Raw genomic sequence first — 15,402 nt, 5'->3', positions numbered from 1 at the left:
GGGGGCGGTGACCGTTCGTTATCGGATTGAAGGACAATCGGTGGCCGTTAATCCTCAAGAATTGGGGGCGAGCGATGCCCCCTCCCTCGCCCCGTCCCCCAGGGTCCTCCCCGGAGCTGATTGGAGCCGGGCGCCCCCTCCCCACCCCGGCGGCTCCAAAACCCGGATAAAAAGCTCTGCCCGAAACTTGCCCCTTTCCAGCCACCTGTTTGTGCCCAGGAGAGGGGACGTCGGGGCGAGGGCGCGGGCACCGGGAGAGGGCACGGGACTAGGACGCCAGCACTGGGCGAGGGGACTGGGTGAGGGCCCAGGGCAGCGGGAGGAGCGCAGGGCGAGGGAGAAGGGAGCGAGATCGGGTTAGAGTGAAGGGGTGGCATCTGGGAGCTAGGGCACGGGGCGAGGGTGTGGAATAGGGGCGAGGGTGAAGGGCGTGGGGTTGGGGTGAAGGCGAGGAACGAAGGTGAGGGGTGTGGGGTGAAAAACGCCGAACGAAGGTCGGGCGGCGGGCGAAGCAGGGTCACCGAACCGATAGCGGGGCGCAGGGGTGGTGGGCAGGGCCGTGGGGGTGGTGGGCAGGGGCGCGAGGGTGGTGGGCAGGGTCGTGGGGTGGTGGGCAGGGTCGTGGGGGTGGTGGGCAGGGGCACGGGGCTGGTGATCAGGGTCGTGGGGGTAGTGGGCAAGGAGGTGGAGTGGTGGGCAGGGGCGCGGGGGTGGTGATCAGGGTCTTGGGGGTGGTGGGCAGGGGAACAGGGGTGGTGATCAGGGTCGTGGGAGTGGTGGGCAGGGGCGCGAGGGTGGTGGGCTGGGGCGCGTGGGTGGTGGGCAAGGCCGTGGGGTTGGTGGGCAGGGGCGCGGGGCAGCGGACTTGGTCGGAGCCATGAAGGGCAGAGACGCGGGCTGGGACGGGACGGTCCCTCGGGCGGGGCTGGCGCCCGGCCCCGCGGCCCCGCTGGAGGCGAGGACCGGTCCCGGCGCGGCCCCGGGGCCGAGACCCAGAGGCTTCGCCATCACCGACCTGCTGGGGTTGGAGGCGGAGCTGCGGCCCCCGGGGAGCGGGGGCGACCCCTGGCCCCCGGGGCTCGGCTTCCTCTGCCGGTGGGCGGGCCGGCGGCCGGAGGCCGGGGACGCCCGGGGCCTGCTCCTCGCCGACCTCCCCTGTCCGCCGGCCTTCCCGCGACTCCCTCCCCGCCCGCCCCCCGGCTCCGAGAGCCTCCGGACGCCCGGATCCGGTAATTCCTGACCCTCTCCCCACCCTTCCACCCCCATCCCTGCCCTCCCATCCCCGGAGGAGCAAGCATCTGCTCGCCCTCACCCCACCGAACCCCCGGTCTCCCCGGTCCCCCTTTCCCCCGCCACCCACACGCAACTCCAGCCACCCAAGCACAACCCCAGCGACCCACAGGCAACCCCCAGACACCCACACACAACCCCAGACACCCACGCACAACCCCAGAGACCCACAGGCAACCCCCAGACACCCACACACAACCCCAGACACCCACGCACAACCCCAGACACACACAGGCAACCCCCAGCCACCCACGCACAACCCCAACCACCCACAGGCAACCCCCAGCCACGCACACACAACCCCCAGCCACCCACACGCAGCCCGCAGCCACCCACACGCAACCCCCAGCCACCCACATGCAACCCCCAACCACGCACACAGCCACCCACACGCAGCCCCCAGCCACCCACATGCAAACCCCAGCCACCCACGCGGAACCCCAGCCGCCCATGCACAACCTCCAGCCGCCCACACGCAACCCCACCTACCCACCCACAACCCCCAGCCGCCCACATGCAACCCCCAACCACGCACACACAACCCCCAGCCAGCCACACGCAACCCCCAGCCACCCGTGCACAACCCCCAGCCACCCACGCGCAACCCCAACCACCCACACACAACCCCAGCCATCACGCACAATCCCCAGCCCGCCTTCTTTCCGTGCCCCTTTGCGGAGTGACAGATCACTAACCGGATCCAAACTGTCCTCGCCCAGGCCCAGCCTTCCTCCCACCTACATCCTTTCCCCCAACTCAGCCACAACCCCTTCCCACCTAGCCCTCTCCCCAAGCCCCCCTCCCACTTGCAACCCTTCCCCATTTTAGCCCTCTCCCCTAGGACCTCTTCCACTTACAACCCCTCCCCACTTAGTCCGCTCCCACCTGCAACCCTTCCCCGTTTTAGCCCTTTCCCCGAGTCCCACATCCCCCTGCAATCGCTCCCCACCTAACCCTCTCTCTGAGCCCCGGTCCCATCTGCAACCCCTCCTCACCTACTCCTCTCCCCAGCCCCGCTCTCCCCATCCTAGCCCTCTCTCCCAGCCCCGCTCCCCCCTGCAAAACGGTTCCCCGTTTTAGCCTTCTCCCCCATCCCCACCTTCACCCACAACTTCTCCCCAAACTAATCCTCTCCCCCAACCCCACTCCCACCTGCAAACCCTCACCACCCTAAAAACCCTCTTTCTCAACCGTTCACCTCTCCATCACTCCCTCTGCTCTTCTCCAACCCAGGCCCACCAAGTACTCCTCCCACCTTTGTTCTATCCCACAGCTCTTCACCCACCAACAGACTCTTCTACCCTAACTCTCTCCCCCAGCCCACAGTCCCCCCTGGGGACTAGGATTGTGTCTGGGGGTGAGGCCGGTATTGCAGAACTTTCCTGCCTGTTCCAGCTGTTGCTAGAGCCCCTCCTAGCACCTGCTGGAAGGGGAAAAAACTAAACTCGAATCCTTCAGTGTCTCCCTTCCAACACCTTTCCTATCTCCTTTCCCTTTGGCATTCATAGTCCAGGAGTCCTCACCCTCCTCCACCCCTTTGCCCTCTCCCCGAGCTCTGCTAAGTAGCAGTATCCCAAATTCCAGTCCGGCCACCCTCTGGACAAAACCCTCACCCACTGCTCCATTCAAGGCTTTCACACCGTCAGCTGTTGCAGTGTGAGACCCACAATCTCCCTTCAAGACCAAAGTAAAGAGGCATGGCTGGAGGTGGGCGGGGGGGGGGGGGGGGGGGGGGCGGACGGACGGCTGAGGAAGAGAAAGGGGAAGGCAGAGCAGAGGCAGAACACAGATTATTAACCATTGACTCTGCTCTGCCCACCCGAATGCAGCAAGACAGACCCAGGAGAAGAGGAAGCAGAAGCAGCGTGGCCTAGTTCATTCATTCAGTAGTATTTATTGAGCACTTACTATGTGCAGAGCACTGTACTAAGAGCTGGGAATATGCAATTCGGCAACAGATAAAGACAATCCCTGCCCAATGACGGGCTCACAGTCCAAGCAGGGGAGGCAGACGGACAAAAACAAGACAACATAATCACGATAAAGAGAATCAAGGGGATGTACACCTCATTAACAAAATAAATAGGTTAATATAAATATATACAAATGAGCACAGTGCTGAGGGGAGGGGAAGGGAGAGGGGGAGGAGCAGAGGGAAAGGGGGCTTAGCTGAGGGGTGGTGAAAAGGGGGAAGGGGGAGGGAGCAGAGGGGGAGGGGAGCAGAGGGAGCAGAGGGAGCAGAGGGAGCAGAGGGAAAAGGGTAGCTCAGTCTGGGAAGGCCTCTTGGAGGAGGCGAGCTTTGAGTAGGGCTTTGAAGAGGGGAAGAGAGTTAGTTTGGCGGAGGTGAGGAGGGAGGGCATTCCAGGACAGCAGTAGGACGTGGGCCAGAGGTCGACAGCGGGATAGGCGTGAACGGGGGATGGTGAGGAGGTGAGCAGCAGAGGAGTGGGGTGGGCGGGGTGGGCAGTAGAAAGAGAGAAGGGAAGAGAGGTAGGAGGGGATGGAGAGCCTTAAAGCCCAGAGTGAGAAGTTTTTGTTTCGGGCGGAGGTTGATAGGCAACCACTGGAGGTTTTTAAGGAGGGGAGTGACATGCCCAGAGCGTTTCTGCAGGAGGATGATCCGGGCAGCAGAATGAAGAAGAGGCTGGAGTGGGGAGAGACAGGAGGAAGGGAGATCAGAGAGAGGGCCGACAATAATCCAACCGGGATATTATGAGAGCTTGGCCTAGTGGAAAGAGCATGGACCTAAGAGTCACAAGGACCTGGGTTCTAATCCCAGCTCCGCCACATGTCTGCTATGTGATTTTAGGGAAGCGACTTCACTTCTCTGTGACTCAGTTATCTCATCTGTAAAATGGAGATTAAGATTGTGAGCTCTAAGTGGGACAGGGACTGTGTCTAACTTCATTAGCTTGCATCTACTCCAGTGCTTAGTACAGTGCCTGGCACATAGTAAACACTTAACAAATATCATAAAAAGGGAGGGCCACCCATTTTCTTCCCCAGGAAGTCCCTGGATACTGGGGATATGGGATGATAACTATAGGCAGAGCCCTGGATCTCTAGCTACTCATCGGACTATGCAGCCCTGTGTGAGCATACACCTGAGAGAGGTGGATCCAGCAAGCACCTGTCAGTCAATTGTATTTATTGAGCATTTGCTGTGTGCAGAGCGCTATACTAAGTGCTTGGGAGAGTACAATATATGAATATAACAGACACATTCCCTGCCCACAATGAGCAGTCTAGAGGGAGACAGAACTTAACATAAATAAATTACAGATACGTACATAAGTGCTGTGGGCTAGGAGGGGGGGATGGAAATGTTCCCTCAGTCTTGTCCCCACCAGTAACTCTCCAGAACCCTGCATTACACCCTGGATGCTGGTCTCATGGTGGTTTCTCCTCTCTCCAATGGACCAGATGAGGACAGCGACAGCCTCTCTGGGGACAAGAGTAGTCCAAAGATCTCTCCGGTCCAGGCCAAGACAAAGAAGCGGCGACACAGGTAGGAGGGTTCTGCCAGTCAGTACATGAGGTGAGGGGGACAAAGTGTGGGTGTATTTGTGTGTGTGTGTGTGTGTGTGTGTGTGTGTGTGTGTGATAGAGAGAGAGAGAGATTTCATGGAGAAGATGAGGATGAGGTGGTGTTTACATGGAGGACACATGAGGAGAGGGAGAACATATGTGAGAGAATAAGCTTATGTGTATTAATGAAGGTGAGACCAGGGAAGTTTGTGTGCATGTGTGAGAGGACACACATATGTGTAATAATAATAATAATTACAGCATTTGTTAAGCACTTACTATGTGCCAGGCACTGTACTAAGTGCTGGGGTGGACACAGTCCCTGTCCAACATGGGGCTCACAGCCTTAACCCCCATTTTACAGATGAGGGAACTGAGCCACAGAGAAGCCAAGTGACTTGCCCAAGGTCACACAGCCGACAAGTGGAGGAGCTAGGATTAGAACCCAGGTCTTTTGGACTACCAAACCCGTGTTTTACCCACTAGGACACAATGCTTCTTTAGGGGGACATGTGAAGAGACACATGCACGTATGATAATGGAAAAGGTGGGGTAGGGGAGTGATAGCTGCATATTCCTTGCTCTCGGCAGGACAGTGTTCACAGCTCACCAGCTGGAAGAGTTGGAAAAGGCATTCCACGAAGCTCACTACCCAGACGTTTTTGCCAGGGAAATGCTGGCAGGGAAAACCGAGGTCCCGGAAGACCGGATCCAGGTACTGTGTCCCAAACCACAGAGCCCAGACCTGGACAGAAGTGGGAGAGCCAGCGGGACAGTGCTTGTGGCAGCTCCCTGGTTCCCAGGATAATTTGGACTGGACTCCCCAGGGATTGTCTCGGTTTCGCCTGCTCCTGCCCCGACCCTGTCCCTGATCTAGGCCCACAAATACAGCTCTGAGAGGCAGGGCTTCCTACCTTCCCTGTGCCCTGCTGGCACTATCCAGACCGTTCAGCCCATTCCACCCCAGAGGTCAAGCACCAAGCACCCTAAGGAAAACTTTTAGACAGATATCCTAGGCTGGCACTCACTGTAACATGCAAAAACTGAGAAACACAGCTGTGGAAAGAGTTTTAGGGATTCTTCATAAGGAGGAGCAGCCAGTTATATATACTTGGGGAAAGAAATGGGTTTGGTTGAGCATTTCCTCTGCAAAATCCATCAGTCAGTAGTATTTATTGAGTGCCTATGTGGGCTCTTTCTTCCCTGCCCCAGCAGTGTGATAGGCAGAAGATTAAAGGGAATAATATTTTGAACTTGGGTTTGGTGCTTCCTCCTTCCCTTTCTCCCCTCCCCTTCACCTTTCTTCCTCCCTCGTCTGCTCCCTCCACTCAACCTCATTTTCCCATCTTCCTCTCCCCTTCAACCTGCTTCAGGTCTGGTTTCAGAACCGAAGAGCTAAGTGGCGGAAGCGGGAGAAGTGCTGGGGCCGAAGCAGTGTCATGGCTGAGTACGGGCTGTATGGGGCCATGGTCCGCCACGCCATCCCTCTCCCTGAATCCATCATGAACTCAGCCAAGACAGGCCTTGGAGGATCCTGCACTCCATGGCTTCTGGGTAAGAATTAAGCCTCCAACAGGGCTGAAAGAAGGTGAGCGTGTTTGGTGCAGTCTTGGGAGTGTGGCAGTCTTGGCCTCACTCCTTTGTCCATAGGAGACAAAGGAGAATGAGGTGTAGAGCAATTATCCAGTGATTTGTCAGTGATATTCCTCAGGCCTAACTAAGCTGTTCAAATCAGCTTGTTCCTCCATCTTTTTTTTTCACTGGGTATTTGCTAAGCCCTTACTATGTGCCAGGCACTATATTTAGTGGTGGATAAGATTATAAGGTAAAATAAAATAATCTTAATCCCCAATTTACACATGAGGTAACTGAAGCGTAGAGGATAATAATAATGTTGGTATTTGTTAAGCGCTTACTACGTGCCAAGCACTGTTCTAAACTCTGGAGTAGCCACAGGGGAATCAGGTTGTCCCACGTGGGGCTCGCAGTCTTAATCCCCATTTTACAGATGAGGTAACTGAGGCACCGAGAAGTTAAGTGACTTGCCCAAAGTCACACAGCTGACAAGTGGCCGAGCTGGGATTTGAACCCATGATCTCTGACTCCAAAGCCCGTGCTCTTTCCACTGAGCTACGCTGCTTCCTTGCCCAAGGTCACACAGCAGACAAGTGGTGGGATCAGAACCCAGGTCCTCTGAGTCCAGGTCCAAGCTCTCTCCATTAGGCCACACTCTTTCTCCAGTAACCCCAGTAAGCAAAGGGCCTGGGTTCTAATCCCCAGTCTGCCACTTGTCTGCTGTGTGACCTTGGGCAAGTCACTTAATTTTTCTGTGCCTCAGTTACCTTATCTGTACAATGGGGATTAAAACTGTGAGCCCCTTGTGGGACAGGGAATGTGTCCAACCTGATTAGCTTGTGTCCACCCCAGTGCTTAGAATAGAACCTGGCATGTAGTAAGCACTTAATAAATACCATAATAATAATAATTATTATTATTATTATTAATAAACTACCCAGCCTGTTTCCCTGTCTGTCCTGTCTGTGTGCCTTCCTGTCTACTTGTTTGCCAAAGTGCAAATCAGTCCTAACATGGCCCTAAAGCCTCCAGAGGGAAGGAGAGGCGGGGGATTCCGAGCAGGAAGTTCAGTGCTTAGAACAGTGCTTGGCACATAGTAAGTGCTAAACAAATACCAACATTATTATTCAGTGAAGGTAATGACCGTTCCCCAAAGATGCGTTTGGAGGCTCCAGGGGCCCAACCAGGATGAAATATTGGGTGATCCGGTCCAGCCACTGGTTACCCTGGATGAAGGGTCTTGGGGCAGCCAGGGCAACCTGGGGCTCAGGAGTTCTGTCTCAAATGTTTGAGAGTGTGTCTTCTTTTGGTCTGGGATTAGTAAACAGGATGTGTTTTCTCATTTTAACTCCCAGCTGCTGACTCCCCCTCCCTATCTCCATTCCCTTCAATCTCCACATGCTTCCTTGCATCCCTCCCCTCATCTTTGTAACTCCAACAACCCCTTCCACTATCTGCTCCATCCCTCCTGGTCAGTGTGGGAAGCCGGCACCCAGAAGTCCCTCTGCTGGATTCAGTTATGGGTGGCCACATAGTTTAGAGGTAAGTGATAGACCCTGACTACCAAAGTGGATGTGCTGGCCTCAAACCTGCCTCACCCAATGACCTTGGCTGCCCCTCGACCCCCACCCTACCAGAAACCACCCTTCTGTCCTGGCTCTCCAGCTCTTGGCTCTGGGTCAGAAGCATCATGTCCTTGGGAGGGCCCAGCTAGATGGATGAGTTGATGGATGAGTGAATTAATGGATGAAAGATGAATGATGGGGCTCCTTAGTACCCGAGTTGCTCCATTCTCTCTGTCAATCAATCAGTGGTATTTATGGAGCACTTACTATTTACAGAGGGCTTGGGAGATTACAGTAAAATAGAGTTGGTAAATACAGACTAGGACTTCGAAGACCCTCAGTGAATCAGTTATTAAATAGCATGTATTGAGCAGTAGAAAGAGGTGGGGAGAGCACTTGTCTGTTATGTGATCTTGGGTAAGTCACTTCACTTCTGTGTACCTCAGTTACCTCATCTGTAAAATGGGGATTGAAACTGTGAGTCTCACGTGGGACAGGGACTTTGTCTAACCCAATCTGCTTGTATTCACCCTAGCACTTAATGCAGTACCTCGCATATAGTAAGTACTTAACAAATGCCATCATTATTAAAATTAATAGGGTTAGTCTGTCCAGAAATTTATGGTTGCGCTATACTGGACCCCCATCATGAGGAGCCAATCAGTCATATTTATTGAGTGCTTACTATGTGCAAAGTGCTGTACTAAGTGCTTGGAGGGTGCAATATAAGACACATTCCCTGAACACAACATGCTTATGGTCTAGAGAGGGAGACAGACATTAATATAAAATAAATGAACACTGAATTGGATGCCAAATGTGCATAGAGCACTCTATTAAGTGATTGTTGCTGGAGTCACATGTATTTGTAAGTCAGTAAATTAATAATAGTTTCTTATTAAGTGTTTCCTCTGTGCAGAACACTACACTAAACTCCTAGGAGAGTAAAAGAGAACAAGATAGAAATGACCCCAGGCCTTGGGATCTTATAATCCAGCAGGGGAGACAATCACAAAAGAAATTACAGACTTAAAGATGAATCTGTGGATGAGCTTAAACAGTGGCATATGTAAATTGACATTAACACTTGAGTGCCAATCTTACATATCCCACTACTTATGCCCTAGCTTGTGCTTCATCCTATCTGCAATTTATTGCAGTGTCTGTCTCTGCCACTGATCTGTAAGCTCCTTGAGGGTAAGGATCATATCTACGAATTCCAGGAGACTCTCCCAAGATCTTAGGTTAATACTTTGCAAGCAGTTGGTGCTCTATGAAAAATACTACTCAGATCAGTTGTGGAGGCAGGACAAAATTGCTGAGGTGCTAATTGGGAGTTGAAAAATGAATTGCAGAAGGTCTCTGGGACTGCCACTTTCGAACCTTTACGACAAGCTCTAGGGGGTTCCGCAGGGGACGGAGATCCCTCTCTACCCTTTTGCTTAATCATTTCCTCTCCCCATCCCCAGACCTGCACCGGAGGTCGACGGGCAGCCCCCACAGCCAGGATTTGGGGATCCCCAAGGAAGGAGAGGCTAGGCAGGGGCCAGCCGCTCAGGCAGTAGGTTACAGCAGCTCCAGGCCGAGGGGCGGCGTTGAGGAGACAGCAGCGATGGATCTTTCCAGCTCAGCAAAACTGGAGAAGCAGAAGCACTTTGAGCCGACAACCCAGTGGAGGAGAAGGGTTTCTGAGAGATGCCCTGGTGAGGGTTACTGAAGAGGCCCAGAGCCAGATCAGTGCGGAGGGGCAGAGATCAGATCTGCCATTTCCCTTCAATAAGCCCTTGAAGAAAAGGAGCAGCTAGGACTTGCTTTGATCCAGGACAGGTAACAGGCCAGTAAGCCATTCTATTTCAGTTGGCAGGCTGCTCATTTTTCAAATGACAAAAATGATGGCATTTGTTTCATTCTAAATCAGAAAGAGTTAATGAAGAAATTTCAGCTAGTGAAAGAGTCATCTTTGTGGTTTGGTTGGGATAGATGAGTAAAAGGCAGGGAGATGGAAGGGGGAGAGAGAGAGAGAGAGAGAGAGAGAGAGAGAGAATGAGAGAATGAACCAACAAAGTTGCAGAGTTTTGGATGTCTCCTCTACTGGTTCCTGATTCTGTCTAATTTGCATAAAATCAGTGGAATAGGTCAAATCTGCTCTTTTGCAGAATCCCTGTCTGGACTGGTGAGAAGGTCGGCTCTCTCAGAAATAGGAAAGCAATTAGAGATCCTTCTCAAGGGATTCCGTGCTTCATTTCATTCTGAATCTGAATTTAGAAACTTGTTTGTCTTGGAATCCTGCTGTAGTGCTTGAAGGGGTAGGCCACACAACAAAGAATATAACTCAAAACATTTACCAAAAAGAAGCTCACCATTCCTTGCTCAGTTAGGGTATTTTGTGAAGTGACAGAAGAAAATATTTTGAAGACGTCTTAAAACTGTGTTATGAGGAGGGCCTTCGGTCTTGGTCTTTTTCTATTGGCCTGAAGAGCACTTTGAATTTTGAATTTTCTGAATGTTTTTCTTGCCTCTATTTTGTTTCCCACTTATTTATTATTCATTCATAAATAAACACCATGTGTAAAAACATTTGCTTAGTTTCTAGTCCACTTTTCACTGTTGGAGACTAGGCTGAAAGTGGGGCTCATTAGAAGAGGCTCACTGAGGTTGGTCCACAGGTGAACTCTCCCTCCAAACCCATTCTGGCTGCAGGAACTCTAGACCAGAGAACTGGGGGTCACCCAGAAGTGGCTGCTAGCTGTGTCCCTGACAGAGTCTACCAACTCTGTTGTATTGGACATTCCCAAGGGCTAAATACTCTGCCCACAGCAAACACTCAATAAATACTATTGATTGGATAATTGGGGCTTAAAACGGTCCTTTGTAATATTATTAAGCAGCAATATTGACATAATCAAAAACCAATTGCCCAGGGCTGGTGCTCAGCCATTGGTCTGGCCTGCTTGCCTAACTTTTTTCTGTTGCTGTTATCCATCCTTGTACCTTGGTTCAAGTATCGGCCTTCACCTCTTTTCACTGCCCCGGATTCTCCTCTCCCTCCTCTGAGCCCCCAGTCTTCCTTCTCTCTTTGGCCTTGGGTGGTCATGAGTGGAGGCGGAGAGGTGGGGAAACCTCTGGTAGCCAGTGGGCTGGGGGGCCTTTTGTCTAAGGGAAAAAAGGGAAGGAGATGGCAACAGGGAGCAGGAAGACCCCCTCTGTGATAGAGAGGCCTCTTCTGCCTGCTTTCCGCCCCTCTCTCCTCCCTGCTGCCTTTCCACGCCCCGTGGCTTTACTTGGTGAATGCAAAGGCGGCTGTGGAGGTCAGGGAGGAAGAAGTAGGTGAGGGAAAAGGAGAAAGGGTGGAAGACAAGTCTTCCTCCTCCCCCCAGTGACACTCCGAAGAGAGGTGCCATGAATAAAGTACACAATTCGGGCAGGCAAGTTTCACATTTATGCTATTTAAATATCAAACCCACCTTTTCCTCTGTAGAGTGTCAGCCAAGTGAACTCTACGGACCAAGGAATCAACAAGGTTTCTAGTGGAGATGAAGAGTTAAGGGCAGGACAGTGATAAATATCAGTGATTAGCACCTATTTGTGTTAATTCCTGACCTGAAGAATGGGCTGAGGCTGGAAAAGGTCATGTATCCCCCGTCTTCACATCCTCTTCAGTAACTCTGTTACGGACCCCAACGATCCAGTTGCTGACCCTTTCACTCGACTGAGATTGCCTTCTAAGGTCACTAAGGTCACCGTTGATAGGTTTATAGCCAGATATAATGAGCTTTGCTCTCCCTTAATCCTTGCCTTTGACATCTGGATCTCTTCCTCCTCCTTGAAACACTATCAAACCTCAGTTTTGCAGAAAAAATACTAACCTGGTTCTCCTTCTCTGACCGCCCCTTTCCAGTTTCATTGGTTGGTTCCCCTTTCACCTCCCATTTTTAAATATTGGTAGTAATAATTGCTCTTGCCCCTCCTCAATCCCTCCCCATTCTGGTCCCCTCTTCATCTCTCCCATCCTTCCCAGCAGTATCCCTAGGGGAGTTCTCCTGCCTCCTCTCAAAAGTCACCCCTTCCACCTGTGCATCCTAGCCCATACATTCGGACCTTATCAAAACTCTCACCCTCTCCCTTCTTCCTTCCCTATTAGCCATTTTCCTCCGGTTCACTCTCCACTGGCTTCTTCCCTACTGCACGCCTATGTCCCCACTAAAAGAAGCACGGTGGCGTAGTGGAAAGAGCACAGGCTTAGGAGTCAGAGCACATGGGCTCTAATATTGGCTCTGCTACTTGTCTGCTGTGTGACCTTAGGCAAGCCACTTACTTCTCTGTGCCTCAGTTACTTCATCTGTAAAATGGGGATTAGGACTGTGAGCCCAACCTGATTACCCTGGTACTTAGAACAGTGCTCGGCACATAGTAAGTGCTTAACAAATACCATAATTATTATTAGTATTATTATTCTAAAAAAACCCTCCCTTGACCCAATGGCTCCCTCCAGTTATCACCCCATCACCCTCCTATCAATCCTCTCCAGACCGACTCTCTCAAATTCCTCTCCTCCAATTCTCTCCTAGAACCCCTTCTATCTGGCTTCCGTCCCCTTCACTCCACAGAAACCACCCTCTCAAAGAAGGAGTGATCTCCTTCTTGCCAAATCCAAAAGGCCTCTCTACTCCATCCTAATCCTCCTCGACCTCTCAGCTGCCATCAACACTGTGGCCCATCCACTTCTCCTGGAATGTGATTGACTGATGTAGAAATAATAAAAATGGCTTTTGTTAAGTAGTTGGCTTCACTGACTCTGTCCTTTCCTGGTTCTCCTATTATCTCTCTGACCATTCATTCTCAGTCTCCTTCACATGGTCCTCCTCTGCCTCCCATCCCTTAACTGTGGTAGGGTCCCTCAGAGTTCACTTCTGAGTCTCCTTCTATTCTCCATCTTCACCCGTTCTCTTGGAGTCCTCATTCATGGCTTCATCTACCTCCCTCTTTGCAGATGATACCCAAATCTACATCTCCAGCCCTGATCTCTCACCCTCTCTACAGCCTCGCATTTCCTCTTGCCTTTAAGACATCTCCATTTGGATATCCTCCCGTCACCTCAGAACTCCTTATCTTCCTACCCAAACCCTGTCCTCTCCCTGACTTTCTCGTCCATCACCACCATCCCTCCGGTTTCACCAACCTATAACCTTGGCATTATCCTTGACTCCTCCCTCTCATTCAATCCACATGTATATTCCATCACTAAATCCTGCTGGCCCCACCTTCACAACATCACTAAAATCTGCTCTTTCCTCTTCCATGCAAACTGGTACCGCGATAAGCCAGTGACTTCAACTATCCAGCCTTGATTACTGTATCAGCCCCATTGCTGACCTCCCAGCCTCCTGTCTCTCCCCACTCCAATCCATATTTCATGCTGCTGTCCAGATCATTTTTTCTACAAAAACGTTAAGGACTTGCTTCCCCTATCCTCAAGAACCTCCAGTGATTGCCCATCCACCTCTGCATCAAACTGAAACTCTTCACCATTGGCCTTAGAGCATTTAATAACTTTACCCCCTCCTACCTCACCTCACTACTCTCCTACTAAATCCCAGCCCACACTCTTCGCTCCTCCAATGCCAACCTTCTCACTGTACCTCAATCTCATCTTTCTCAGCGCTAACCTCTTGCCCACATCCTACCTCTGGACTGGAACACACTCTCTCCTCATATCTAACAGATGGTTACTTTCCCCTCCTTCAAAACCTTATTGAAGGCTCATCTCTTCCAAGTGGCCTTCCTAAGCTAAGCCCCACCTTTCCTATTCTCCAACTTCCTTCTGCATCACCCTGACTTGCTCCCTTTGTTCTTCTACCCTCAACACCCGACCCCATTCCTGGCCCCAGAGCACTTATGTACATATCTGTAATTTATTTATCTGTACTGATGTCTGTCTTCCCCTGTCTAGACTGTAAACTCATTGTAGGCAGGAAATGTGGATGTTTATTGTCATATTGTACTCTCCCAAGTACTTACTAAAGTGTTCTGCACGCAGTAAGCATTCAATAAATACAACTGATTGAATGAATGAATGAGTGAATGAATAGTTCCTGTGTGCCAAGATAATCAGGTCAGATGCAGTCCTTGTGCCTCATGGGGCTCACAATTTAGGTAGGAAGGAGACCGTGTATTGAAACCCCATTTTACAGATGAAGAAACTGAAGTCCAAGGAAGTTATGTGATTTGCCCAAGGTCACTCAAAACGCAAATGATAGAGTTGGGGGTAGAATCCACATCCTGTCTACCAGGACTATGTTCCTGCATCTAGACCATGCTGCTTGCCTCCCTTTTAGGGCTCAGGAACTCTTTTCCAGGAAATAAATGCCTTGAGTACATCTAGACTGACCCTTCTGGTCCAGAGGACCAGGCTCAGGTGAGTGGGTGGGGGATCTCTTGACAGGAGCTTCCAGAGGTTCCAGGCCTGGCAGCTGCTTTGTTACTGCTCTGTTACTAGAGTGAAACAGGGACCTTTGACCCTTGGTTCCTGTCAAATCCTTGAATCTTCCAGTAGTGGATAGGAGAGGGTCACTGGGAGGCCAAGGGAAGATCTAGTGCAGCTTGAGTGAGGCAAACCCAGGCCCTGGACTTGGCCTGCTTTCCACTGAGGCTGAGGGGCTCGGGCCTGCTTGTTCTCCATGGGAAGAGTGCTGAATGGAGCCAGAGCCATCAGAGCAGGCTGAGTTTCCCCTAATAGTTCCCCCTCCAACTCCAGAGCCAAACCAGTCAGCACAGACCTAAGAGACCACGATGAAGTTCTGCATCTGCTGTTATCAATGGAGATACAGGCAGGGGATGGGACCAAGGAGTTCCCCACTCCCTACCTCGTGTTGATCCCATCAGTTTAATAATAACAATAGTGGTATCTGTTGAGCACATACTATGTGTCAAGCACTGGACTAAACACTGGGGTAGGTACAAGCAAATCGGATTGGACACAGTCCCTGTCCCATGTGGGTCTCCCAGTTTCAATCACCACTTTACAGAAGAGATAACTGAGGCAAAAAGAAGTGAAGCCACTTGCCCAAAGTCACACAGCAAACACGTGGTGGAGTCGGTATTAGAACCCATGACCTTCTGACTCCCAGGCCCATGTTCTATCCACTTCATCATGCTGTTCCCTCTTCTCCCCCTCCAGCACTAAGCCCCTAGGGGATTCCAAGGGACTGTAGGGATTGTCTCATGGAGGGAAAAGGCACTCTATAGACAGGACTTAGTTTAGGTTTCTCTTACCCTCAGAGCAGACCAAGTGGGAGGAACAAGATCCCAGGAGTTTATATGTAGGAGTGGAAGACTGAGCTAGGCTTGGCAGATGTCTGCCCCCACCAGGCATATTGTTGACTTCAGGGAAAGAGAGAACTCTTTCTGGGGGGCCTGGCCAGCCGGTGCTGCCCACTTGGTGCTG

General features: G+C 51.7%; 1 protein-coding gene across 1 annotated transcript; it reads left to right on the top strand.

Moving 5' to 3' along the window:
• Nucleotides 1-877: 877 nt before the first annotated feature.
• Nucleotides 878-10,513, top strand: VSX1 (visual system homeobox 1). The gene is made up of 5 exons (XM_029071650.2): nt 878-1,229; nt 4,714-4,798; nt 5,410-5,533; nt 6,192-6,372; nt 9,428-10,513. The coding sequence occupies exons 1-5, from the start codon at nt 878-880 to the stop codon at nt 9,673-9,675; spliced, it is 990 nt and encodes a 329-aa protein (XP_028927483.1). The 3' UTR covers nt 9,676-10,513.
• Nucleotides 10,514-15,402: the final 4,889 nt, after the last annotated feature.

This window comes from Ornithorhynchus anatinus, chromosome 9 (assembly GCF_004115215.2).
Source record: "Ornithorhynchus anatinus isolate Pmale09 chromosome 9, mOrnAna1.pri.v4, whole genome shotgun sequence".
Lineage (NCBI taxonomy): Eukaryota > Metazoa > Chordata > Mammalia > Monotremata > Ornithorhynchidae > Ornithorhynchus > Ornithorhynchus anatinus.
This window is presented reverse-complemented; position numbering and strand designations above follow the sequence as displayed.